This window comes from Blennius ocellaris (genome assembly GCF_963422515.1).
Source record: "Blennius ocellaris genome assembly, chromosome: 2".
Taxonomy (NCBI): domain Eukaryota; kingdom Metazoa; phylum Chordata; class Actinopteri; order Blenniiformes; family Blenniidae; genus Blennius; species Blennius ocellaris.
Window position 1 is genome coordinate 14,435,543 of NC_137651.1, and position 27,964 is coordinate 14,463,506.

Sequence of the window (27,964 nt, forward strand, 5' to 3'; positions counted from 1 at the left end):
GTAAAAGTGCGTAAGCGTGCGCGTGTCGGAGAAGTGGAAGCACGTAAAGAATGGCTAAGTTGTGGCTTGTTTGTGTGCATGTGTAAAAGCTCAACAAATCTGATCAGCACCTTCGCCTGAAGCCAGTGAGTGCACAGAAGCTACTGATTCTTTGAATGCGTGTCGTCCAAGTTTATGTTTACTGAAGTGTAGCTAAAGGCAATGATGACTTATTGCAGCGCAGTTCAGGAACTAGGTTTATTGGTGTTTGTTTCAATTACTGTGTCGACATCAATCTGCTCTTGCAGTGGGTCTAACATCTACTAACATCCTGACTCTGTGTCCACTGTGAAGCACAATGAGTCTGGTTCTACACAATCTGCTGCTCTGCTGCAAAGGGCTGGACAGTGACAAGGCCACCGAGAGGAAGGTAAACACGCCCACTGACAGCCTGCCTGCACATGAGATGCAATGTAGTGCACGTGTCAGACATTGGATATAATATATGTGTCATCACTTTATTTCTTCAGAAAGAAGCTGAGAACTTCAGACGGCTCCTTCGTTCACCAGAGACTTTGCAGGAACTGGATCGCAACTCAGGATCCAAAGCAAAAGGGACCAAACAACTCACGTGGGATGCTGTCTTCAGGTGACCTGCCTCTGCCTGCATGCACTTTTTTGTTTACAAACATTTTATCTGGGCTTTTTGGAAATGCATACAAGCAGTCATGTTTTTCAGCTTCTCAGCTGATGAGAGAGAAGCTTAATTCTCTCCCACATTTTGTGTTATAACTGTGGAAGTAATGCAATTTGTTAGGGAAATAGTTACATCTCGACACGAAAAGAAGAAGAAGAGCCCTTCTGAGGTAAATGCTCTCTGTTTCCCACATCAGGTTTCTGCAGCGCTATGTACAGAAGGAGACTGAAAGCATACAATCAAGTAAAGCCAATGTTACTGCGACTACGATGGCCATGCGTCAGAAGAAGATGGCTGAGATGTGCAGCCTGATCAAATACTTCGTTCGCTATGCGAACAAACGTAAGGGAACTCTATTTGAGAGATTGCAGCGTGTCACTCATTTGGTTCAATTTTTCAGCCATTTTGAACAAGTCTGATGGACAGCCATTGCTCTCTGTCACTTTTTTGCAGGTGGTCCTCGTCTAACGTGCAGTGAGCTGTTGAAACATGTCATGGAGGTCCTGCAGAGTTCATACTGTTGTTCGGCCTATGGGGAAAATTATAGCAGCCTCGTCGTTAAAGACATCCTCTCTGTCCGCAAGTACTGGTGTGACATTACTTCATCTCAATGGCACGGTCAGTGGCCTCTTACTCTAAACATACAGAGATTTATATGCTTGTATGATTCAACTTTTCTGTCATGGTAGTGAGAATGGTTGGTTTTTCTGGCCACAGATCTTTTGGACATTTACTGCAGTTTATTTAACTCTTCATCCAAGTCCATCAACCGTGTCCTGTTGAGCAGAGTCATTCACATGGTGGTGCAGGGCTGCTGCACGCAGTCTGATGGAGCACACGATGCTCTGTTCAGCTTCTTCTCCAAAGCCCTGCTCAACGTCAGGTGAGTTGTTTCACCGATCTTTGAAATGTCCTTAAATCTCTATTGAGGAGATGCATTAAGTAAAATGCTCAAATCCAAACATTTTGTTGGTGTTTTTCCATTGCCAGGCAGGAGAAACACTTGCTGGTTCTGGAGCATCTCCTATCAGCTCTGAACATCTTCTTTAGATCAGTGTCCATGAACTGTCGGATGAGGGTTTGTAGACTGGGGGAGGAGCTCCTGCCATCTGTTCTCTATGTCTGGGCTGACATGAGGCCGAGTGCAGCCCTCAAAGAGGAGATTGTGGAGTTTTTCAACTTGCAGATGTGTATTCACCATCCCAGAGGAGCCAACACACAGGACACAGGTTGAGTGATAACTTATACTTATTAATTAGGCTTTTTTTTATGGTGTTGACAATTCTGGTTGTACAGACAACCACAGCTTTTTTTTTTTTAAACTCTTAAAACTAAAAATAAGATGTATATTCTACAAAATACAACAACCCAGTGGTTAAATTGTGGGTTGGTATTTTAGGATGTTGGGATGAGATTGAGTTACAAGATGTTACTAACTTTGTGATAAACTTGCAGGGTAAAGCAAAGATAGAAACCACAAGTACTGTGTGTTATTTAACAAACGGCTTATATTTCAGGTGCTCATGCTGAGAACTGGACCAAGTGGCAGAGTCTGCTGTTCGATCTGTATGATGCTTTGGTCAGAGAGATCAGCCACATTGGCAGCAGAGGGAAATACGTCACGGGGACACGACACATCGCCGTCAAAGAAAATGTCATTGAACTCACAGCTGACATCTGTCACCAGGTAAGGAAGCTCAAACCACTTCAGTTATGTCTCATGTATGCACAGATTAAATCACATTTTCGCTTGAAAGTTCAAATCCTCAGTGTGGTGCTTCAGGTCACGTCTTGACTTTGATTGTGGGTGAACCGGAGTCTTATCTGGGTTGTGACATGAAGTGTAAAAACATCAAATCGTTTGTGCAAGTTGGAGTGACTTGCTGTGGCGATCTCTGTCAATGGGAGCAGCTGAAGAGACTCTCTCGAAAGTGCTAGATAGAAGTAGCCTTTCAGACAAATTTAGTTTCTCAGTAGTCTTGTACTTCATTTGTGTTGTAGCTGTTCACTGGTGACCGTGACATCCAAATCCTGGAGGTCGCCCAGCCGTCTCTCAGGCCCACCCAGATGGGCAGTCCCAGTTTTGGAACTCCCAGCAAGCGGCGGCGCATTGAAATGGGTTGGGAGGTACTGCGTGACCATCTGCAGCCTCACCATAGTGACTTTGACGTCATACCGTGGTATGTATTAGAATATACTGTTCAATTAAGTACTGTATTCATTATTTCTTTTCACTCTCTACAAAGTTTACCTGATCGGTTTTCCCAAGGAATCACATAAAAACATAATTAAGCCTCGCGTTTGGTTCTCTCAGGCTGCAGATCACTGCAATGCTCACCTCCAAGTACCCGTCCACGGTGCCCGGCAAGGAGCTGGTCGCACTGCTGTCAGTGTTGTGCCAGCTCTTGGCGGAGCAACGGCGAGGAGAGATGGGGATGTATGTGCTGCGCTGCCTGAGGGAGGTGGCCCAGTGTCAGGCCTGCTTCCCACAGAGAGTCCAGGCTCACAAAGCAGAGCTGGACAGGCTCTGGGTTCGAGTGTGGGCCCTGGCGGTGCGAGCGATGAGCGCACCGCAGACGGAGTCCTTCAGCCTGGACCTGCTCTCCTCCATTGTGCGCGGTGAACTTATTCATATGGACAGAGAGTTCTGGAGGCTGTTTTCAGGGTCTGCATGCAAGCCATCTCAGTGAGTCTCTGTATTTACGATGATTTGTGTACTTTTAGACTTGGCTGACGCTAACACGGGCATCCTCGTTGCAATCGCTTGTCTTTTTAAATTCTTTTGTGCAGAGGTGCTGCTATCTGGCTGACCCAGGCCCTGCTGAAGTGTCCAGTCCCCAAAAGCCTCAGACTAACCTCAGGTTGGGAATTTGTGGGAGGCACAGATGGATCCGTCTCGCCTAGTCTGAAGGAGACTCTTATCGGCTGGCTGCTGATGAGCGATCAGAGTGATGAGATGGAGGAAAGCTCCAGGCCCCACCCCATCCTCTGCAGGTTGGCACTGTGTTATTTTTTCATGTTGTGTGTGTGAGAGACACACTGCAGAGAGCCGCTTTTACATTTTGATGATAGCCGAAGATTCAATGAAAGAGTGAGTTGGTAAAAAGTTCCAAGCATGACATTATTTACTTTGCGTGTTAATTTTCTTGGTGTTTGTCACACAGTGGTATGGACATTTATGTTTCGCTATATTTGTGTGCAGAGACTTTCCTCGCAATCTGATAGCCAGCATGTTGGTCTCTCTGTCTCTGAAAGACACAAAAGTTGGCCTTAAATTTCTTTTGGGACCTGAACGAGCAGAAAGGTGAGCAATATGTTCCAGTTCTTTAAATTATGTGAAATGGACAACGTTTTGTACAGTACATGATTTCATAATGTCATCTGACATCTTTGATTTTAGTAACACATTTGGCATATCCCTTTTTCAAAGTGCCTTCCTTCAAGGTCAAGTGTCCCGCAATGCCAGAAACAGCCTGGAGGAGATCGAGAGGCTCTACCTGCAGTTCAGCTTCAATATGCTGCCTTCAGAGATCCAGCAGTCCAGCGAGTCGACGGAAACCGTATCAGCTGACTGCGAGTTCGCTGCGGCCCCGGGACTCGGAAGCAAGTTGGAGCAATCTCTGCTTTGCATGGCTGATCATTTACTCAACTGCTACTCTCCCGATGTGAGTGCACCTTAGTTGGAGGTTTTATTTTCTTAATAAAAAAAAAAATTTATATTCTCCATAGATTTTACAGAGACACACCCTGACGTTTATTCTGACTGATCTCCACAGTCTCAGTCCACTTCACCAGAGTGTGTAGTGCGCTGTTTCTCCCTGCTGACCGGTGTGCTGGCAGGTTACATCTCCACTGGATTTCTGAGTGAGGAAGAAGCCTGTCGCTCACCACTCTTCACTAAGGCAAAGGTAAACATGTAACCTCACAGACATTTGTAGCATTTGACTTCACATTTGCATTAGTCACAGACACTGACAGAGAGTGGAAGAATTGCATCAGAAGGTTTGCGCAGGAGTATTTACATTTACTGTTTTCAGACTCTGGCCCAGGACTTCAGTGCGTTTGTTTCGAGTGCGAATGTGAAACTGACCGAGGAAGGGACCATGACCACACTGAGATCTGTTATGAAGCTGTGCACGCAGCCTGTCAGCAGAGAAAAGGAGGTGACGGAGACTTTGATTTTATTTTTGTAAAATATATAAAGACAATTGCCAAATTATTAAAATGAATTTGGGTTAATTATATGACTTTTATTCTCCTCTGCAGGACAATATCAGTCGTATCTTTTTAATGATTCTGCCAGCCAGCCTCTTCAGTGACCTGGCAGAAATCTGTAAACTACTGGTAAGACAGATGTCAAATTCAAGTCTGTGAAATTTTTGTGCATATAGCGTAACACTTTCTCCTATTTCTCTTCCTTCTCCAGTTAACCAGTGTTTCCAAGAGAATCAGTTCTACAGATGAAGACAATCATGCGGCTGATGATTGGGAAATGACCAGAACTCAACAGGGGGATGACATTGACCTGTTTGATGATGAGGAAGAGTCCAGCAGCAGCTCTAACGGGACCCAGAGGCAGAAGGGAGACGTCTATGACAGTTCCTGTGGTCCAGGTAAGAGGAGATTGCTTCCTAAAAAGACATAAGTGGTTGAAATAACAATAAACCTCAATCCTGGATTACTAAAAAATTGTAAAAGCAGGCTGGTGGTTCAGAGTGTATTTGTGGGGTTTGTGTGATTCATCCTACTGTGTAGGAAATAAGTGTCTGTGAGAGGAATCCAAATATATTTTTTTTATTAATGTGTTGGCTTTTATTTGAAGCTCTGAATTACAGTAGAAGAAAAAATAGGTGTATAAGGGGGATAAAACCCAGCAGAATCTTTGATCTTCTCCTTTGGCAGGTGCAAAGAGCCTGTTGGCAGACTACTTTCTGGCCCTGCAGGATCTGGCTCTCCTCACAATCTTGGAGTTTCTCTGCGAGTGCGGCTCCATCCAAAAGGTCCATGGTCTACTCTTCAAGCCGCAGGAAGTGCGACGTAGGCTGCTGCTCCTGGTGGAACAAATCGACTTCAGCAAAGCCCTGCACCTCAACATGGTGAGTCGGCGCTTGGCGAGGAGAGTCGCTGTTCCAGTGGCATCAACGTCTTTGCTGCCAAACATGAAAATGTGCTTCTGTTGCAGTATCTTGTCCTGTTGAAGAAGCTTCCTGCAGAGGATTCGCTCTCTCCCGAGGAATTTGATTTGCTGCTGCGTCCTCTCGGGTACAACCTTTTTGTACCCATTCATTTCATTAGTGTTGATTTTGTGACGTTCAGATTGTGAGTAACATGTATATGTTGCTGTATTCATAGGGATCTGTGTTCGTTGTATCGTCAGGACCAAGAGATCTGCGCTGCTGTGCTGTTCAGCTTGTTGCCCTCCATTAAAAGCCTCGGGAAAACCCACCACTCTCCCGAGGAGATGAGACATGTTCAGGGGTCACTGCTTCAAGTGCTGGCTGGATTTTGGTTAGAAACATAAATATTTCCTTGAAGTGTAAAAAGTGTCTCCTCCAGTAGTCACAGCAGTTGGTGCTCTTAATGAGGTGACCACATTTGGTGGTGTTAACAAGTCTTAAAAGGTTCCTCTCTATTTCTGACAATCGAAACATGAATTATTGTTTTCTCTGGGGATTTGTGATCTCGCCAAATTCTGTTGTAAATAATGACTCACACATTCGGCTTCATTTCAGTACCCTGAGCCAGTCGGGGAAATGTGTGGCCTCAGTGCGAGCTGCATTAGTGCAGTCTCTGATTGCTCTGCTGGAGGTAAGCTCTGCTAAAACCTCTCATCTCACTCCTTTTAGATTATGTTTTTAATATTCATGTTTATATATAAAGAAAATGTATGGACGTCGTTATAGCCTCACTTGATTTTATTTGATGGGAAGTCATCCTTTTGGTTATATTCATGTCTAAATGTTTACAGATATCTTTAAATATAAGGAGTTTTTTGTTCACTGCGTAATTTTTTTGTTATAGTTATTCATCGATGAACTGGTTGTGAAAAATAGCAGCTAAGGGCTTCTGCTGTCCTTGTTGTGTTTTGGACAAATCTCTTTCAGGTGGACCCATGTTGTACATGGGCATTACTGAGTATCGGGAGGTCCAACAGTGTGAAAGAGCAGCCAGTCTCTGATATCCTTCCATCTCACCTTGCAGATGACCACCACCATGTCCGCATGCTTGTAGCCATGTCAGTGGAGAGGTATGTAATAATGTTGGTATATTTATTAATTTGGCATGTTACAACGTGCTTTGAAGAAAGAACCACAGCAATTTAAGCCACAACAGTTAAAATAAATGGAACGGAACAGGTCTGAAAGCATTCGGGACAGAGTAATAAACCAATAATTGTAATAAAGTAGCAGTGTCTTGTATTGTAATGTATCAACAGCCTAAAAATATTGTCCAAGAAGAAGTCGGATAAACAAACAGATTGAAAATTCCATCCATCCATCCATTGGCTACCGCTTTATCCGGGGCCGGGTCGCGGAGGCAGCAGTCTGAGCAGAGTTGCCCAGACTTCCCTCGCCCCAGACACTTCCTCCAGCTCCTCCGGTGGCACCCCAAGGCGTTCCCAGGCCAGCCGAGAGACATAGTCTCTCCAGCGTGTCCTGGGTCTGCCCCGAGGCCTCCTACCGGAGGGACATGCCCGGAACACCTCCTGGAACACCTGGGGAGGCGTCCGGGGGGCATCCGAAATAGATGCCCGAGCCACCTCAGCTGGCTCCTCTCGATGTGGAGGAGCAGCGGCTCTACTCCGAGCTCCTCCCTGGTGACTGAGCTCCTCACCCTATCTCTAAGGGTACGCCCAGCCACCCTACGGAGGAAGCTCATTTCAGCCGCTTGTATCCGGGATCTCGTTCTTTCGGTCATGACCCATAGTTCATGACCATAGGTGAGGGTAGGAACGAAGATCGACCGGTAAATCGAGAGCTTCGCTTTTTGGCTCAGCTCCTTCTTCACCACGACGGACCGATACAACGTCCGCATAACTGCAGACGCTGCACCGATCCGCCTGTCGATCTCACGCTCCATCTTTCCCCCACTCGTGAACAAGACCCCAAGATACTTAAACTCCTCCACTTGGGACAAGGGCACTCCACCGACCTGGAGGGGGCAAGCCACCTTTTTCCGGTCGAGAACCATGGCCTCGGATTTAGAGGTGCTGATCTTCATCCCAGCTGCTTCACACTCGGCTGCGAACCGTGTCAGTGCACGCTGGAGATCCAGGCTTGATGGGGCCAACAGAACCACATCATCCGCAAATAGCAGAGATTAGATTCTGTGGTCCCCAAACCGGACCCCCTCCGGCCCCCGGCTGTGCCTAGAAATTCTGTCCATATAAATGATGAACAGAACCGGTGATAAAGGACACCCCTGCCGGAGGCCAACGTGCACAGGGAACAGGTCCGACTTACTGCCGGCAATGCGAACCAGACTCCTGCTCCGGGAATACAAGGACCGAACAGCCCTCAACAAGGGGCCCCGGACTCCGTACTCCCGGAGCACCCCCCACAGGACATCTCGGGGGACGCGGTCGAACGCCCTCTCCAGATCCACAAAACACATGTGGACTGGTTGGGCGAACTCCCACGAACCCTCAAGCACCTGGTGGACGGTATAGAGCTGGTCCAGTGTTCCACGACCAGGACGAAAACCACATTGTTCCTCTTGGATCCGAAGTTCGACTAACGGCCGGACCCTCCTCTCCAGTACCCTGGAATAGACTTTCCCGGGGAGGCTGAGGAGTGTGATCCCTCTGTAGTTGGAACACACCCTCCGATCCCCCTTCTTAAAGAGAGGGACCACCACCCCGGTCTGCCAGTCCAGAGGTACTGTCCCCGCTCGCCACGCGATGTTGCAGAGACGAGTCAGCCATGACAGTCCCTGCACATCCAGAGACTTAAGGAACTCTGGGCGAATCTCATCCACTCCCGGTGCCTTGCCACCGAGGAGCTTTACAACAACCTCGGTGACTTCAGCTTGGGAAATGGACGAGTCCACCTCTGAGAACCCAGTCTCTGCTTCCTCAATGGAAGACGTGGTGGTGGGATTGAGGAGGTCCTCGAAGTATTCCTTCCACCGCCCAACAATGTCCCCAGTTGAGGTCAACAGCTCCCCACGTCCACTGTAAACAGTGTTGGTGGAGAACTGCTTCCCCCGCCTGAGGCGCCGGACGGTTTGCCAGAATTTCCTCGAGGCCGACCGAAAGTCCTCCTCCATGGCCTCTCCGAACTCCTCCCAGACCCGAGTTTTTGCCTCCACCACAGCCCGGGCTGCAGCTCGCTTGGCCTGCCGGTACCTGTCGATTGCCTCGGGAGTCCTATGAGCTAACAGTGCCCGGTAGGACTCCTTCTTCAGCTTGACGGCATCCCTTACTTCCGGTGTCCACCACCGGGTTCGGGGATTGCCGCCACGACAGGTGCCAGAGACCCTGCGGCCACAGCTCCGAGCAGCAGCTTCGACAATGGAAGTGGAGAACATGGTCCACTCGGACTCAATGTCTCCAACCTCCCTCGGGATCTGTGAGAAGCTCTCCCGGAGGTGGGAGTTGAAGGCTGCGCGGACGGAGGGCTCGGCCAGATGTTCCCAGCAGACCCTCACAACACGTTTGGGCCTGCCGAGTCTATCCGGCCTCCTCCCCGTCCAGCGCATCCAACTCACCACCAGGTGGTGATCAGTTGACAGCTCTGCCCCTCTCTTTACCCGAGTGTCCAAGACACGCGGCCAGAGATCAGATGACACGACCACAAAGTCTATCATTGACCTCCGGCCTAGGGTGTCCTGGTGCCATGTGCACTTATGGACACCCCTGTGCTCGAACATGGTGTTCGTTATCGTCAAACTGTGACTAGCACAGAAGTCCAATAACAGAACACCACTCGGGTTCAGATCGGGGAGGCCGTTCGTCCCAATCACCCCCTTCCAAGTCTCGCTGTCATTGCCCACGTGGGTGTTGAAGTCCCCCAGGAGAACAATGGAGTCCCCAGTTGGGGCACTATCCAGCACCCCTCCCAGGGACTCCAAGAAGGTTGGGTACTCTGAACTGCTGTTCGGTGCATAGGCCGAGACAACAGTCAGAGACCTGTCCCCTACTTGTAGGCGTAGGGACGCAACCCTCTCGTTCACCGGGGTGAACTCCAACACATGGCGGCTGAGCTGTGGGGCAATAAGCAAGCCCACTCCAGCCCGCCGCCTTACACCGCGGGCAACTCCAGAGAAGTGGAGTATCCAGCCCCTGTCGAGGAGCTGGGTTCCAGAGTCCAAGCTGTGAGTGGAGGTGAGCCCGACTATATCTAGCCGGTATCTCTCAACCTCCCTCACAAGCTCGGGCTCCTTCCCCCCCAGCGAGGTCACATTCCATGTCCCCAAAGCCAGAGTCTGTGTCCGGGGATCGGGTCGTCGAGGCCCTTGCCGTCGACTGCCACCCAATCCACACTGCACCCGACCCCTACGGCAGCCTCTGTGGGTGGTGGGTCCACAGGAGGATGAGGAGGAGGGGCACCTTGCTCCTTGTGATTGTGTCCATGGGGTCTTGTGAACTGCTTTTAGTCTGACCCGTCGCCTCGGACCTGTTTGCCTTGGGAGACCCTACTGGGGGGGCAAGCCCCCCGGCAACATAGCTCCGAGGGTCATTCGGGTGCTCAAACTCCCCCACCACGATAAGGTTGCAGTTCAAGGGGGAGAGATTGAAATTTAAAATATATTATTGTAACCAAAGGATGAATGACAAAATATGCATTGACGAAAGTAACATTTTTATATGAAATGTAAGTGTGGCTTTTATTCTTCTTCTTGAAAATAGGTCTGAGAAAGTGGGGTTGATTTTATATTTCACGTATAATATTCAGCACCCGGTGTTCCTGCCCGGTTTTACTTAACAAATCGTGAGGATTGTGTTGGATGTGATCTATGGGGTACTCATGGAGCTCGTCAAATCTCAAATGGCATTTCAATCGAAATAACAATTTTGAACAAGCGTTATAACAAGTATGATAAATAAGATTTGGTCTGAATCCCATATTTTAAAATATATTCATTTCTAAAAGTTGGAGTCATCTCATATTGAGGGTCATCTTATAGTTGTACCAATACAGCATTTCATCTCCATTGTTTCCAGGCTGTTTCTGGAGTTCAGTCCGCAACATCCAGAAAAGAGGAAGATGCTTCCCCTGAAACATCAGCAGGCAGCTTTTGAAAACATTTACCTGAAGGCTCAGGAAGGGATGACGCTCCCAGTAAGGAAATGAAGTGCTGTTAAACATAAAAACATGTCTATATTTTCTTCCTTCCTTTTAAAAATCATGCGTTTGTTTGTTTTTTTTGTACAATCATTTGCAGAGAAGCGGGTCTTCAGTGGAGCAACAAGACGAGACGTTCAACCGCAAAGCCACGCTGCTGAAGTGTTTATCTGTCGTGCTGTGTTGTAGTCCAGTGTGTGAAAAACAATCCCTGTTTGCACTCTTTCAGTCCTATAAAGAGAATAACATTGAAGAACAGCTAATCAAAAAGGTAATGGTTTTAAGTTCACAAGCTCCATATACACATATTCATACATCTGTGATTTCATACTTCAGCTCACCTTTACGCCAGGTTTGAATTTTATTGTACACTAATTTTAGATGTCTTGTCTCACTATGACAGGTGTTGTGCAGCATTTCCAGCATTCTGGGCTACAGGAGCGTTGAGGCATTTGTCAGCTCTCACCTGTACTACTTGGTGGCTGAATGGCTCTCACAGAGACAGTCTGATGAGCGCTACACTCTCGGATCTTTCCCTTACACTCTCCTCGGTCACGACACAGTCAAAGATTTCTATCGGTGAGGGGGGGAAAAAAATCATTATTCCAAATTTTAAAAAGAAGTTCTACTATGTTTAGTTGTACGTGGTGAAGAAACCGTAATCAATGACCAACACCTTCCTTCATCCTTGTAGCGCCTCCTACCAGGTGCTGATCCCTCATCTGGTCATCCTGGATGACTTTGAGCAGGTGAAGTCCATCGGCAGGTATCTGGAGAAGGACTGGAGAGAGTTACTGGCAGGCTGCTTTCCAAAAATCATGGTCAATATCCTGCCGTACTTTGCAATTTCTGGCCAAGATTCACTGGTCGCACAGCAGCGAGAGAAAGCCCACCGAGTGTACGACCTGCTCAAAGATGCCAGCTGTCTGGGCAAACAGGTAAGCACCGCAGGACTTGTAACAGTGAGCTGGGACTAAAGAATATCTTGGGATTCTTTTGTTGTAACAAGTCTGCGCAGAGTGCCAGATGTACATTATCCTACATCATGTCCCATCTCTTGAAATGTGTCCACAGCAAATCGACAGCCTGATTCACAGTAACCTGGCAGACATCATCGTGGAGCTGCTGATGACTCTGTATGAAGGACGTGAAGCCCAAGGAGACCTGAAACGGTTCACTGGGTAGCACTTGTTAAAATTTACACTGATTCCTATTTCCCTCAGTTAATTTCATGACAAAGTTTTAACGCATTACTGTTAATTTATTTTACTCTTACAAATGGCTAAATTACTTTATTGCGTCTCAGAGAACTGGATCCTGTGCCAAACCCTCCATACTTCAGCTCTTGTGCCATCAAGTCTACTCTGGATTACCTCAGCAAGTGTCACAGTGCCAACCGCAAGTCGCTGGTAGCCATTCTGTCAAAAACACCAGTAAGATGTCATGTCTGCAAATATCTATTCTGCATCAGTTCAACTTTTGCCTTTGTTTGGTTTTTTCCCACCACTTTTTCTTGGTATTAATGTTTTGGGTCTTCTGTCTGATCCACGTAGATTTCTATCCAGAGGATCCTCCTCGCGGTGTGTGAGAGAGCAGCTGAGACGACCAACAGCTACGAGCGTCATCGCGTCCTCCTCATGTACCATCTGTTTGTCAGCCTGCTGCTGCGGGAGGTGAAGGACGGTCTGGGAGGAGCCTGGGCCTTCGTCCTCAGAGACATCATCTACACACTCATTCACAATATCAGCAGGTCAGCAAGTTTTTGCTTCTGGAGTCATAGTGTTCACTCATAATAAGCATATTTAAACTTTATATGTGTATGAATTAACACGACTGGATCGCGCTCCTCTCGTCTACAGACCACTAAAGTGCGATGAGGTTTCTCACCGAAGCCTCAGTCTCTGCTGCGACTTGTTGACCTCTGTGTGTCGGGCAGCGCTGCACTTCTGCGATGATGCTCTGGACTGCCACCTGCAGGTCATTGTCGGGACTCTAACTGCTCAGGTTAACACCTCCATCTCAGAGCAGGTAAGACGCAGCTGGTTTACAAAAATAGTGTGTTTGAAATTTATATTACACACAAGTCATGCATCATCCCCAGAAAGTCGGTAGCAGTATCTTCCAAATCTGGGTCCTCGAGTACGCCTGTCCTTTGTGATTCAGATGATTCGGACATCTTATTTTTCATTTGGCTTCTGCAGCATGATTAAGGATGCACATCGAAACAAATAGTTCCCAAAGGCGCAGGTAGAGGCCGCTAAAGTAATACGTGCTGGACAGCAATGCTGCTTTGTTTGCATGGAATGGTCATAAACACAAAATGAAAGTTTGAGCTTATAAATAATACAACTGACAGCTCATGGGTCTCAAGCTGGATGTGGTTTGCAGCCCGTCAAATAATTTCTAAGAGTCGTATCTTAAGAAAGGTGAATTAACCAGCTTTAAAACCAACATCAACTGCAGTTATTCCTGAAATATTAAAGTAAGAGTAAATGAATTGTCGGGTAAAAGTGGTCAATTGCATGTATTTTCATTTCATGAGATTAGTTTTCAGCTATTCACTGTAGCAATGTATATTAAAATAGGTTGCAAACATTTTCATACAGTAGACACACTGTGTGACTTCACTATGATCAAGTTTCGGCCAACCTTCTCAGTTGCTTAAAATAAAATGTATATAGCAGTGGAGTGCAGATATGGACATGACATTCTTTCTCATTTACCTGATAAAGCTGTTGAGCTGTTTATCATTTTATTCAGGTTTTTTTAAACGATATTTTATTCATCAGGCTTCAGACTCTTTTCTTTCGTCCTTCAGGTGCTCAGCTTGCTGCAGTTTCTCGTGATTGAAAATCAGCAGAAATTAAAAGACGCCATCAGCAGTTTGGAGCCTTTTCCTGACATCCGTGAATTCAGAGAGCTGCGGTCTGTGCAGCACAAACTCAAATACAATGCAAACACCTTCACACTCAGACAGGTGAGAACAACACAGACACACACACACACACACACACACACACACACACACACACACACACACACACACACACACACACACACACACACACACACACGTTACTAAACATCACAGTATTAAAATTTACAATAGTCTCAGTGATTTTAATGAAAAATACTTTTTTTTTGCTGTTCATCAACCTATATTCAGGAATTGACATAAATAAACAAAGGACATTAAACAGCCCTTTCCTACATAATCCATGTTTTTATGTTTTGCAGGAGATTTCCCACTTCCTGTCAGTAACGTCATGTGACTCCTTGCCGCTGACTCGACTGGAGGGGTTGAAGGATCTGACCCGACAGCTGCACAACAACAAGGGACAGATCCTGGAGTTGCTCAAAGAATGTCACGGTATGAAGCTCAAGAGGAGAAACTCGCTTTGCATGATGGGTGTTCTCTGTGTTCTGAGGCTTTCTAAATGTTTTGTAGCTGACCCCGGTGACAGCGTGCTGATTAAACTGGTCCTCAATCTGCTGCAGCTCTGTAAACTGGCAGCCAACCACCCTGGATGTGCCGAAATCTTGGGTATGAAATCGGAGTACTTGCACTGCAACAGCCTGATGAGTTTGTTCGTGATTATTCCTGAACAGTTTGATGCATTTGAGACTTTGAAACAAAACACAAATTGTGTGTCTGCCATCTTTTTGTTGTATAGTTTGTGTGTGGCAGAGCATTAGACTTCCCAATGTGGCGAGTGGTTTGATTCAGAGATGATGCTACACGGGTTTTTATTTAGTCATTCATATGGGAGGTTTTGGAGTTTTGTTTGGAACGTCTATATTCTTGCGAAATAAATTTTCCTGTTTCATTTGATGCATTGCGTCACCATATTTTATGCGTTTTATGTTTGTTTCAGAGGCAGCAGGCAATTGTCTTGGAGAGTTGGGTCCTGTGGACTTCTCTACTTTTGCCCTGCTCCACGGCAGAGATCCTCTTTATGAAAAAGCCGTCTCTCTCTTCACCTCCACCGAGTTGCAGTGTGTGTTCATCATCCTCAGCTGCATGAACAACGCTCTCACTCGGCACCGGTAAAGTTATGGGCTTCACATTCACACACACACACACACACAATCACAGAGCTGCCGTGTGAGGTTCACATTCTCTATTGCAACGGTTCCTAATTCTCCACTTTTAGAAATACCAATAATCCCATTACCATTAATCGTCAAACTCTACTGCACCTCTTTTTCGTTAATGTAGATCTAATATTAAACGGATCAATTATGTTTTTTAGTAATCACATTGATTATGGCATCATTGAGCTGCACTCCCCCTCCAATGGAAATGAGCACACATGAAGTTAGTGGCTGACGTTGATATTTTCTGTGTCCTCTGCCAGTGTTGAGGTGAGGCGGGCAGCAGCTCAGTGTGTGAGGGACGTCCTGGCGACGCAGTCTGGAGTCGACTTCTGGGAACAATACAAAGACAAAAAAGATCCCATGTTGGCTTACCTCAACCCCTTCAGGACACCCAAGAGCAAGGTGCAGTGAGCGTCTTTCTTAAAAAAGGAAAATATGATCATTGCATTAAAGACAAAAGTCCCACATACTCCTTTTCCTAGAGTTTGCTTCTTATCAGTGTGTGTTGACCCTGACCAGGTGACTGAAATGAAAGCTGTGGAGAATACACAGGCCATGGAGAAGCTGCAGAGTCAGGAGTTTTGGATTCCCAAGGCGGGGACACACAGAGCCTGGGTGAAGGCTCTGTGCGCAGCGCTGCTGGACGGCGGCGGAGTCAGGAGTGAACCTCTGCTGTTGTCCCGACCGCTGTGTCTGGTGAGCACATGAACACAAACTTCAGTTTGCATCATCACATCAATCTGTTTTTCTTGAGCAACTTAAAGAACACACACCCGAGGTCCCCAAAATGTTGGGACACTGTGCTGTAGGTGAATGACAGCATAATGAAAATTATTGCAGAATTTGAAAAGCCCATGATTCTTATGTATTAATTTGTACTTTAAACCAGTTTCTGGTGTTTATTTTGGTTTTTGTCACATACTGTTGACGAAGCTGCTCTCGATTGACTCTGTCTGACTTCCTCTGTGTGACTCCAGGTGAGCATGGACTGCTGTCACACACTGCTGCCTCTCATCATTCACTCCATCCTTCGGGACGACTCAGGCGGTTCATGGAGGAAACTGCTTTCCTCCCACATTCAAGACTTCTTCAGCTTTTGTTCCAGAAGCGCCCAGGCCTCCAGTCGCTCTGCCACACCTCTCAACTCAGACTCTGGTGAGTTTGAGACTCGGCCTATAGAGACGAGATCAGGGTTTTATGTTGGTAAACTGAAATGCTACACCTCGTTCATTCTTGCATCTTGTATGTTTTTATCTGTCATAACTTTATCGTTCTTTGCAGAGTCGGACACTGCAAGCAGTGGCTTGTATGACACCACTTCTCTGCGTACCATGCTTGCTGTGATCGACTATCTGAGACACCAGCACAGATCGGTGGAAGCTGCAAGGTTTGGAAATATTAGTCAACTTATTTGAACTTGCTCCCGTTTCATTGTTTAAACTGATTTAGGGTCAGTCTTTTTTTTTTTCTGAATAATTTCCGTTTGTATCTTTCTCCTAGTAACTCCTGCGGTACGGTGTGTGACTCGAACTTCTGGCTGGAGCTGAACTACCTGGAGGTGGCCAAAGCTGCACAGTCCTGCTCGGCTCACTTCACGGCTCTGCTCTACATTGAAATCTACGTAGACAAGATCAAAGCTAACATGGAACAAAGTCGCAAGTAAGCAAGAAGTAGTTTGTTTTTGTTTTTTTGTTTTTTTTTTATATTGACATACATAGTTTAGCCTTATTATATTACAACTTAGATTGAAATGTTTACTTCACATCTTTTTCCCACATCTGTAGAACAAAGTCTAAAGCAACCCGCAAAATCAACTTTGAGGAAAACAGCCAGAACCTCAACATCTCCAGCCTGACTGAGAGGAGCTTAAGTGACTCCAACATCAGTCTGCAGGTCTGTTTTTCTTTGCAGACATATTTTTTTTTTTTGTTATTTTTATAAAGTAACTGTAAAAACAGGAAACACAAGCATCATGCTTGATGAATCAACCACTTCAAAACGTGTTGACGTGATTTTTTTTCCAAAGTTAACGTGCTTGACATAAAGGGCAATTCAAAAGTCAGTCTGTCTTCTGCATCAAGATTTTCTTTTTCTTCACATATTTGTTGTGGTTTGGCTTTTTTTGCTCTTGCGTTTGTAGGAGCTCCTGATTGAGGTTTATCGGAGCATCGGGGAGCCCGACAGTCTGTACGGCTGTGGCGGGGAGACGATGACCTGTCCACTGACACGGTAGAAAAATGTTTTTGCCGTTTCCTATCATAGAAATTCGGATTATTCTACCTCCTCGCCTCAGTGTGATTTCTCTGTCTTGAAGTGACTGTGTGTGACAAATATTGCCACCTTTTGTCTCAATGTCTATAATCTTCCAAAGAGTTTGGTGACCCTTTTAAGGGAACAGCCAAAACACTTGATTATGTTTTTGTTCTTGTGGTCTTTGTGATTCGTTTATCCTCGTGATTTCTAATGTGATTTTGTGGTTATACAGGATTCGGACATACGAACACGAGGCGATGTGGGGCCAGGCACTGACTTCATACGACCTTCACTGCTCTCTACCGGAAGTCACCCGACAAGTGGGAATAATGGAGGTTAGATTGTAGCGGCTGCACTGTTAACAACAAGGTTATGATGAATCATGACAACATTTTGTCAAAAAAAAAGAAAACATTAAAGACAAGTAAACCTGTTCCTAACACACTTGTTTTAACGTTGAGTGAACCTCCATAGTAATTCACCTGAACGTCCCCGCAGAGTCTGCAGAACTTCGGTCTTAGCAGCATCATGCTCACCTACATGCGGGGTCTGGAGAGTGGGGGGGTGGAGTGGGGGTCTGAGCTCCGTGACCTCCGCTTCCAGGCGGCGTGGAGGAACACACAGTGGGACTTTGAGGTGTCCGAAAGGTGAGGAAGTGCACAAAGCATAAGATGTTTGTCAGATGTTGTCTTCTACTTTTTGACATTTACTTCTCTGTTTTATAAACAGGAGAGAGGAATCCAGTCCGAGCTTCAATGAATCTGTGTTTTGTGCCATGCAAGCGCTCAGGGACAAAGAGTTCTCGTTATTTGATGAAACTCTGAAACAGGCCAGGTAAGGTGGACTCTTGGGCTGCATTCATTCTGCAGGTCTGAATGCTCAATTCAGATTTCTTTGCTGGAATTCATTGCATGATTGTTTCCATTATAAATATCCGAGCTGCCATCATCAGATTTCAATTTCACCAGTTGAATAAAGTGATCTGTATGCACAGAAAGAGATGTAAAGTCACAGCAATATGCTGTGTTTATCTAAATATTAATGCTATGTGTATCTTAGTATATTATATGTATCAATTTTGAATTTGTTGTGCACTCAAGCTGGCAAACGTTTAGACTTGAACCTAAAGTTTGAGGAAGGTTCAGAATTGCGACATTTGTATCACTTCAGTGTCGTAAATGTCGGAAGAGATGGATTACATTTTTTTTAAACCAAGCTTGTGCTGTTCAGATTAAAAAAGTGTATATGGCTGCATAGCTGATGGAAGAAATGTCAGACTTGCCTGTGGTATGAACACAGCCTTTTATTAAATGTCAAGTATAAACTGGAAACGGATTTCCTACACGTTTGTTGTTTTCTACAGGGTGGCAGAAGTGGAGGAGCTGTGCAGAGGCAGTCTGGAGGCCGTTTCTTCTCTCTACCCGGCCCTCAGAAACCTGCAGAGCGTCCGAGAGCTTGAAAGTGTGAAACCTCTCTTTTCAAGGTCATTACAACTATTCAGCTGCAGCATTAACATCCGACACAGTCACCTCGACATTAATGGATTGGAGACTCGCATAGTTTTAACTTGTTTCTGCTCTTTTTGTGTCAGACCCTTCTCAGATGTGGCTTTAAGTGGCGTTTGCAGACAGTGGCGGCAGCACTCCCAGCTGCTTGTTGACAGCGACTTTTCTTTGGTGGAGCCCATTCTCGCCGTCCGCTCTGTGGCCCAGCACATCCTGCTATCCAGAACCACGGTTCCCGACAGACACCAGTACCTCAGCTCCGTCCTCACCGACCACCTCATGGAGCTCTGCCGATTGGCCCGTAGAGCAGGGAACACGCAGGTATCGTCCGGATGTTTGCATGCGAGTGTGAGCGTGGTCATGAGGTGAACTGCAGATCAGTGACTGATGGTGGTCCCTGTCCAGCTGGCCGAGCGTGCGGTCCACCAGATGAAGGAGCACGGCGGTGCTGATGGGGAGACCTTTGTGTCCGTGCATGTTTCTTCGTGGCAGCTGGAGGAGGCTCAGTTGTTCTGGGCGAAGAAGGAGCATGATCTGGCTCTGAGCCTGCTGAGGCAGATGATACACAAACTGGAGGAAAAGGTCAAACACACAAATTAAATGGCCTGATAAGTGTTACAATCTTTGTATTGAGCATCATTAGGAATATTTGTAAGACAACATGTTTCTTGTGTCTTGCTCAGGTGGATATGAATCCTTCTCTGGCACCAATCTACACGAGGAGCCTCAGACTGTGCGGTAACTGGCTGGCTGAGACCTGCCTGGAGAGTCCTGGAGTCATACTTCATAATTATTTGGAGAGGGTAAAGACCTCATTGTTACAGCCTTATTAAAATCACAATTATTCGATATCGATTCCTGCAAAAGTAAATTTTCATTTAAGATCAAAAGAGCAGTTTTTATCACTTTCCAAAAAAATCTGAATTAACTGGAGCCGCAAAACACTGTTAACCTTTAAAATGCGCTTAAAATTTCAACTTTTTCTTTTTAAAGCATTGACAATTTGGAGATTTTTACTGTTTTAATAATTCTGGCTCTTTTTTAAAGCAGTTTCATGTCCAAAATCCCCCACCCCCATTTTTAAGGCTCTTTCTTTTAAAAATCCTTGTCATTTTAGGGATCTTTTTGCTTTATCAGTTTTTTATTTCCCAAATTTTTTGGTGGTTTTAGCTATTTCCCACCATTTTAGCCATTTTCGTTTTGTTTTTGTTTTTTTTAAAGGCTTTTGAGCCAAGAGTTAAAAGGCCTTTTGAAAATGACGTTATATGCATGAATAAAATGAAAGCAGAATAAAGATTTTAAAGCTTATTGGGGTATAATTATGTGAAAGGTTCAGGGACCCACTACAGAAGGGCTAAAGAGCCACGTGGTCCTTTGTCACGCCAATGAAAAATGCCACTGCAGCAGTCGCACAACTTCCTTAATTGCTGGTTTCTGTTTTCTTAACTTTTTGTTTGTATTTTGAAGGTTGTGGAAGTTGCTCTCAATATTGATAAATGTTTTATTGTCTATCAGGCGATGGAGATTATCGAGCAGGAGTCACCGGGGCAGGATTCTCGTCTCCTGAGCCAGCGGACAGAGGCTTTCCTGTCTCTGGCTCGCTTTTCAGATGTTCAGTACCAGAGTATTGACAAATACATGAAATCCTCTGAGTTTGACAACAAGCAGATGCTGCTGGGGAAGGCCAAAGAGGAAGTGTCTCTGATGAGCCAGCGTAATTTATCGAACAGGTTATTATCTCTTTTTTTTTCCATCTTCTGAATGCAAGGTAAGCCCGTGTGCTTGCAGAGGCTCAGCCGAAAGCGATGTAGAATCTCCTCCTCTGACAGGTACGTGGTGAAGATGAAGAAAGAGCTGGCGCTGGATGAACGGGCTCTGTTGAACCTGATGACAGACAGGCTGCGCTTCCTGTCGAAGGCGATGGAGAATTACATCCGTTGTCTGGAGCAAGGCGAGGAGCACGACACCTGGGTGTTTCGCCTGGCTTCGCTATGGCTGGAAAATAAGGACCTGAAGGACGCAAGTGACATAATGAAGGTTAGCGAGTCAGACATTTTCATGCTATGTTTTTGCCTTTTGAGCCATGAATAAACAAACAAATGGTTTCACATTTTTTTTCTCATGTGATTTCTGTTTCAGAAAGGGGTCCAGCAGATTCCCTCCTACAAGTTTCTGCCTCTTATGTATCAGCTGGCTGCTCGAATGGGAACCAAAATACAAACCGCCAATGATGAAGATACAGGATTTCACCATGTCCTCAATGATGTAATGCCTTCATTTTTTTAAAGGTTCAATGTGATCTGTCCATGTAGCAACCAGCAATGTAATAAGAGCAAGTAAGGTAACAATTTTGGCCATTTTAAATCCAATATAGCCAATAATGAAACTAAATGGTGCTGCTATTTGCTATATTTCATAAAAGTACTTGTGCAAAGGGATCCTTAATAGATGTTCATCTCTGTACAATTTGTTATGGCATCTATACCTTATATATTTTTGTAGTGGATGGAAAATGTTTGAAATTGAAGCACATTCCTCAGTTTTCCGCTGAAATCAAAGTTCAGGTTCGACAGCTGCTCTACTCGTCTCTCCTCCCGTAGCTCATGAGCCGAGCCTGCCTGGAGCACCCGCACCACACGCTCTTCATCATCTTCGCTCTGGTAAACGCCAACAAAGACGAGAGCTTCAGCAGGTCCCAACCGTCGAGTGTACCAGAACAACCTTCAGAGTTCGACTCGGTGAGATTTTAATTGGACATTGTTCACTATTGTGTCATGATGATATGTGTATTTTTCATCTGACTGTGCGATTGCTTTGTTCTGGTTTGTCTTGGATATCGTATATGTCCGTGATATAGGAGTATAAAATGTAGGGTTGGCAACAATGCTTTCACTGTTGGGGAAAAAAATTGTTAGAGCGAGCGAGGGTCAACAGAGTCGACAAAAGTCCTAATTTACTGTTGTTCCTCTCAATTCTTTTTAATTGCCCCTCTGGAATGAGCAATCCTAATCAAAATGCTTGTTTTGATTCTCGAAACGTTTGAGGACATTTGACGGTCTCCCTCATGCAGGAGCGTTCAGACGTGGCCCGGAAGATCATCAGTACGTTCAGGGAAAAGCGAGCCGCCATGGTCCGAGACGTGGAGCGTCTGTGTAATGCTTACATCACTCTGGCTTACATGGACGCCAGTAAACACCAGGCTGACAGGAGTGAGTGGTCCAAGCACAATGATGCATGGAAACAATAATGCTGGATGGCAATTCAACAATTCATCAATTTCATTACTGTAGATTCAAAATAGTAGAAAATTATTTTATGCCTCACTGTTTTTATTGACAGTGAGCACATTTGACAAAAGAGGTGCACATTTCTTTTTAACGTGAGAATGATTGTGGTTTCCTTTCAGAGGCGATTCCCATCCCTGCTGATCAGCCCATTATGAAAATAAAAGACCTAGGTGAAGTTGCCATCCCGACCTTGGAAATTAAGGTAAAAAAAAAAAAAAAAAGTATTGCCAAGTTTTCTTTAAGGCAGGTGGGCTCTGATGAATGGTGTGATTGACCTCTCATAATGGAAAACACAGCCGGGGAAAGAGAGCTTCATTGCAATATCGAAGCAAATGACACTACACTGAAGTGTAGCGTACTTTACGTTGCCATAAGTTGCGTGTTTTTGTGAACAGGTGGATCCGTCCGGTCAGTATGAAAACCTGGTGACTGTCAGATCCTTTCAGCCGCACTATCGCCTCGTTGGAGGAGCTAACCTGCCCAAGATCATCGACTGCTTCGGCTCAGATGGCATAAGCAGGAGACAGCTGGTCAAAGTAATTATGATCGCAGCAATTTACACCAAACACCTGAAGAATACGGGGACATTTAAGTAATGTCCACTTTTCTGGAAAGCATTCTTTCATTTTATTTAGATTTAATTCAACTTTATTTATATTGCACCAAATACAACAGAGTAATATAAATGTGGACATGCTGCCATATGGTTTGTCATACATTTTTTTTTTTTTATGTTTATTCATCATCCATGTGCACTGATTGAAGGTATGAGGTGAATTTTCAAAGCATCTGCTTACAATTTAATGGTGTCATGGCAACTGAGAACCTGAAGGGCCACATATTGTCATCACGCTACAACTTCCTGACGTCTCCCGACAATAGATAGAAAGCATTAGGAATATGGTTATGTAAGGTGTGTGGGTGGAATTGTGCCTGAGCTTATGTTCCAAACACGTAGAGAAACCTTTTTTTCTTTTCTTTTTTTTTTCTTTCCGTCTATCTTTTGTGTTCTCAGCTAAACAAATCTCTGCTCTTTGATGCTGGAGTTGCGCGTGTCTCCTGTGAATAAGGCTGCTCATTTATAACCTGGGTTATTTTCCATTGAAGTTTGCCCGATTGATAATAATTAAACCTGTTTTTGTCGTGGGCAAACATAAAAGGCTCTCACATAATGAAGACATTCTTCAAGAGACAGCCGAGGAGTGTTTGTCAGAGTGTGTTTGTGTTTGCAGGAACATTTGACCGCCACTTAAAGGCTAATAATTCACCACTTTGGAAACTCATGGTGAAATAGCCTTTTTTTAACTGAACTAATTGACTGTTTGATTAAAAAGCGAGCATGAAACCCAAATTAACAACTCCTTGATAGATAATATTGTATGTATCAGTGAGTAACCTGTAATTCATTAATTAATTCATCTTCTTTTTATCCTGTTTACATGCTGGATTTTATTTGAGTCCTTGGGCAGGCAAATAGAAAGAGACGGTCACATGCACGCTGCCACGTTCACATTTTCAGGCAATTTAAAGTCACCAGTGAGGTTTAAATATCTTGCTGTGTGATGTAACGTTAGAAAGGAGAACCTTCACGCTGAAAGGCCCCCAACCTCGACTGGAAAATTAGATTTTCTTACTTTGAGAGCGAACCACTCCATTTTGATTTATCCATCACTGTTCTGTATTGCGCAATATGGAGCTGAACTTTCCACCGAGCCATCCATCCCACCCCCAAACCCTCACATGCATTCAATGCAGTTTTAATGAGAAATCATATAATACAAAACATTTCCACTCCCACGTCTTACATTTGATAACTGTTTTCATCGTCCCGCAAATATTGAAGAGAAAGCACAAGAGGAGAAGAGAAAGTCCAAATTATAAAATGCCAGCATGACTGAAAGTAATTATTGTTTTTTGAGGAAGCATCAACTCTTCCTTGTGTGTGAGCAGGGCCGGGACGACCTGCGGCAGGACGCAGTGATGCAGCAGGTGTTTGGCATGTGCTCCATGCTCCTGCAGCGCAACACGGACACTCGGAAGAGGAAACTCAATATCAGGCAATATAAGGTTTGCTTAAGTTTTCATCTGCCCATATTGAGATATTGACGAGTTGCTCGGTTTTACAGTGAGAAAGACGCCGTTAGAAATAACTCCTTTACTATCCCTCCATGGCTTTTGTTCCAGGTGGTGCCCTTCTCGCAGCGCAGTGGCGTGTTGGAGTGGTGCTTCGGCACCGTGCCCATCGGAGAGTTTCTGGTGAATCCCAATAAAGGAGCCCACAAACGTTTCCGACCCCAAGACCCCACCAACTTCGCCTGCCGCAGACAGTTGATGGTACGAGTTAAAAGCAGTGTCGATGGGAAAGCAGGGCGTCGTTTTCCTTCGTTGTGTTTTGAATGAAAAGACTGACTTCATCCTGTGAAACTTATCCGCGTGTGTTCCACTGTCGCAGGAGGTGCAGAAATCGGGATTCGACGTGAGGCTGCAGGTGTACATGGAAGTGTGCAAGAGGTTTCGTCCGGTCTTTCGATATTTCTGTATGGAGCGATTCCTGGATCCCGCGGTGTGGATGGAGAAACGACTGGCTTACACTCGCAGTGTCGCCACTTCGTCTATCGGTACGAGCCCATCTGTCTTCTGTCAAACCTAATCCATCTTACAGTGGTTTTAGCCGATCCCAGTTTAAAGTGTGTGAAGACAGGATACATCCTGGACAGTCCATCACAGGACAAAGACAAAATAAAAAACAGACACATACATACACTGAAGTATACCAGCACACCATTCAGCCTTGAACGAATGTTTTTTTTAATTGTGTGAGGGAACCTGGAGAAAAGCGACATGCTCATCTATATCTTAATGTCTGCAACACAATATGAATTCTGTGACGTGTGAACTGAAGAGATTGCCCGGGGACTGCATACTGCTGCACATTGCTGGACATTGGTTCATATGGATCGGTTTGAAGCTTGTGAATAACACAGACCGAGAGCTGCATAATGCTGCCATCACAAATACTCCTGTAAGACTCGGTGTAGGTACATGTGTCTAAATGCTCTATAACTCATTAGGAATCTTAATAAGGCAACATTTCTTTTGATTTAAGTATATATCGCTTTAAAATATTTTGTTTACCCTGGTACATGTATATCGAGCCTTTAAGTATGTTGTGTTGTCAATCCACAGTCGGCTACATTGTTGGTCTCGGTGACCGTCACATCCAGAACATCCTGATCGACGAAGAGACTGCTGAACTCATACACATTGATTTAGGTATACTTTTTTTTTGGATATACATTTTTTTATTCACACCGTTTTATTCAGTTGTCATTTTACTGAAATTCAAGCACAACCACTCTGGGGAGATGGAAGATCTCGTTGTACAGGTTTCAAAGTTCATTTTTAAGATGATTGAACCGTTTCCTCTTTGCGGGGGGGGGTGTGGGGGTTCAGGCGTGGCCTTTGAGCAGGGGAAGATCCTCCCCACCCCGGAGACCGTCCCCTTCAGACTCACCAGAGACATTGTGGATGGGATGGGGATCACAGGGGTCGAAGGAGTTTTCAGAAGGTGAGGATGAGTTGAGGACGCTGATCAGGACTTAAAAAATGTTTTTTTTACAGCTTTATGGTTTCATAGATATTTGCTGGACATTATATATATTAAATTAAATACAACAGTTCTGTTATTGTCAATAATCAACAGATCTATTTCTTCTCCTGAACACTTTTCATGTCATCACAATACAAACGCTTTAAAACTGCAGGTAATTTCACACCTTTTCCAAATTTGTTGAGTGATTCACAATTCTTTTGTTAACTTGGACCAGATGAAACACAGAAGTTGCCAAATACAGTCACTTCCCTCAGGAGTACGATTGAGATAACAACACAACATTTACTTAGTTTTTTATTTTTAAATAAATGCTGAATATTCTGGTATGACCATGAATATTCTGCACTTTGCAAACATTGTGTGAAAATATATGAAAGGGAAAAATGTTTATTCCACAATGTACTTAAATCTGTGAAGCCTCCATGTATTTTGGATGTATTCCACTTAAACTGGAATATTTAGTTTTATTCTTTGCAAATGAGACATGTCGTATCTCAAAATGTTAGAATTTTTCATAAGGTGATATGTTATCCTGTCTTTTGTTTTTTTACATAAGACCAGATGCATTACAGTTAAAAATGTAATTTCAGTTGCTTAAAACATTTAGATTATATGCTATGAGTGTAGAAATAAGTGATAAAAACTATGTATACAATCTTATTTGTTGATATCCACAGTTATGTATCATGTTATCTCACTTGATTAAAAATGAATTTATTAAATTTTTGCTATTAACTTTTTCTCTTTGACCGATCAAAGCAAACTGGATTGTCGTCTTATTTGACTTTGTAGATTGAACTGTGTCAGAAATTAGACTGTATTTGAAGTTAAAGCAGGCATGCAGTTGTATCTCACTGATAGGTGCCGCAGATAATGTGAACATGTTTCTCTGATCAGATGTTGTGAGAAGACGATGGAGGTGATGAGGAGCTCTCAGGAAGCTCTGGTGACCATCGTCGAGGTAGGAACAATACAAACACTCCGTTCAAATCCCAGGTTTTTTAGTTTTCTGTCTCATGTGCGTCCTGTATCCTTCCCTCTTGTGTTTTGGCGTTTCGTAGGTGCTGCTGTATGACCCTCTGTTCGACTGGACCATGAACCCTCTGAAGGCCTTCCACCTGCAGCAGTACCAGCAGCAGGAGCTCAACGCCAGTCTGAGCGCCACCATCGGCGCCAGCAACAAAGTCAGCCTTCAGAAACCCAGGTGAACACGCAGTGGGAAATGACTGCTTATTATGAGTGGATTCATCCATCAAAAATGTACAAAGTTGGTCTGTAATCCCATTTGTTTGTTTGGCGAATGTTGCAGAGACAGCCAGAGCTTCAACAAGGTGGCGGAGCGGGTGCTGCTGCGGCTTCAGGAGAAGCTGAAGGGCCTGGAGGAGGGCAATGTGCTCAGCGTCAGGGGGCAGGTCAACCTACTCATCCAACAAGCCATGGACCCCAAAAACCTTAGCCGACTCTTCCCAGGCTGGCAGCCCTGGGTTTAGCCTTTGGTCATGGTGCTTATGAGCCAGTTATACGTCCGCTTTACGAACAAGAAAAGCCTCTTGTGGTATTTAACACATGGAGACCACGAGTATCATTCCTTTCTATGTTTATTATTGTGAAACTCCATGTTGTTCTTTTCAGTCGGTCCCTGCCAACCTTTGCACTTTAACATGAAGGCAGTGCAAGTTACGGTTTCTTTGGCGTGAACAAATGTTTTGCTGTCAAAGTCTGCAGATGAAAGTTAAAGGCTTTCATGAAGACCGGCTCCCTGCGAACAGCCCTGTTTAGGAGCTCTTGACTTTCTTTCAGCAATTGACGCGTTAAAGTTTTTGTACTGTTGATATCTGTAAAAACCCAAAGCTTTTTACTATGAATATTTCTTCTGAATGTACGCTGCTATGTGATTTTGATTGGAAAAATCGGTGAGATTTGATATACCATCTACAATCTTCATGCAGCAGGGTTTCTTTGTCCTTCTTTTCATTTCAGCTGTTCAGTGAGTTACACATCAGTGCCTTTACTATAAGGTATTATTTGACAGCGCTCACAGAGCAGCTCAGTGGGTTTCAGGAGTAAGTGAAGGATGTACGCTTTGTTACTCACCTGCGGCTCTTTAAAGTCTCCACTCTGTCATTAAAAGCTAAATAAATAACAATGCATTTCTATTTTTCTTCACATGGTGCTTCATGTCTGAAAACATGCTTTCGGGGTTAAATCTAGCTTTTAAATGGATTTTTTTTTAAAAAGTCGATGAA

The 27,964-nt window shown here is 44.8% G+C and overlaps 1 protein-coding gene across 2 annotated transcripts; it reads left to right on the forward strand.

The window, feature by feature from the left end:
• The first annotated feature begins 20 nt into the window (after positions 1–20).
• Positions 21–27,874, forward strand: atm (ATM serine/threonine kinase). 2 transcript variants are annotated; one of them, XM_080514715.1, is made up of 63 exons: positions 21–125; positions 334–409; positions 510–628; positions 873–1,018; positions 1,130–1,294; positions 1,394–1,559; positions 1,667–1,905; positions 2,194–2,363; positions 2,678–2,856; positions 2,991–3,362; positions 3,467–3,670; positions 3,879–3,980; positions 4,107–4,341; positions 4,453–4,584; positions 4,714–4,839; positions 4,943–5,020; positions 5,103–5,289; positions 5,579–5,772; positions 5,859–5,938; positions 6,029–6,184; positions 6,409–6,484; positions 6,781–6,923; positions 10,842–10,959; positions 11,063–11,233; positions 11,366–11,541; positions 11,657–11,900; positions 12,037–12,143; positions 12,269–12,395; positions 12,516–12,712; positions 12,822–12,990; positions 13,781–13,939; positions 14,200–14,332; positions 14,411–14,506; positions 14,838–15,009; positions 15,321–15,462; positions 15,580–15,756; positions 16,038–16,215; positions 16,342–16,447; positions 16,561–16,719; positions 16,845–16,953; positions 17,201–17,289; positions 17,546–17,648; positions 17,812–17,960; positions 18,043–18,147; positions 18,677–18,796; positions 18,905–19,139; positions 19,224–19,400; positions 19,502–19,621; positions 20,334–20,548; positions 20,630–20,855; positions 20,958–21,083; positions 21,419–21,556; positions 21,889–22,027; positions 22,225–22,307; positions 22,501–22,641; positions 24,056–24,172; positions 24,290–24,439; positions 24,558–24,723; positions 25,292–25,378; positions 25,559–25,673; positions 26,616–26,679; positions 26,780–26,922; positions 27,028–27,874. In XM_080514715.1, the coding sequence occupies exons 2-63, from the start codon at positions 338–340 to the stop codon at positions 27,206–27,208; spliced, it is 9,270 nt and encodes a 3,089-aa protein (XP_080370841.1). In that variant the 5' UTR covers positions 21–125; positions 334–337; the 3' UTR covers positions 27,209–27,874. The 2 variants fall into 2 exon arrangements, with proteins under 2 accessions (XP_080370841.1, XP_080370842.1); XM_080514716.1 differs by having other exon boundaries at positions 20,648–20,855.
• The last annotated feature ends 90 nt before the right edge of the window (positions 27,875–27,964 follow it).

Bases quoted from the DNA above. Each gene is read 5' to 3' on its own strand.
- atm (XM_080514715.1), top strand. From the start codon at position 338: ATGAGTCTGGTTCTACACAATCTGCTGCTCTGCTGCAAAGGGCTGGAC. The intron at 5,773-5,858 runs GTGAGTCGGCGC...CTTCTGTTGCAG, and splicing joins AAGCCCTGCACCTCAACATG to TATCTTGTCCTGTTGAAGAA. The intron at 14,333-14,410 runs GTATGAAGCTCA...AATGTTTTGTAG, and splicing joins GTTGCTCAAAGAATGTCACG to CTGACCCCGGTGACAGCGTG.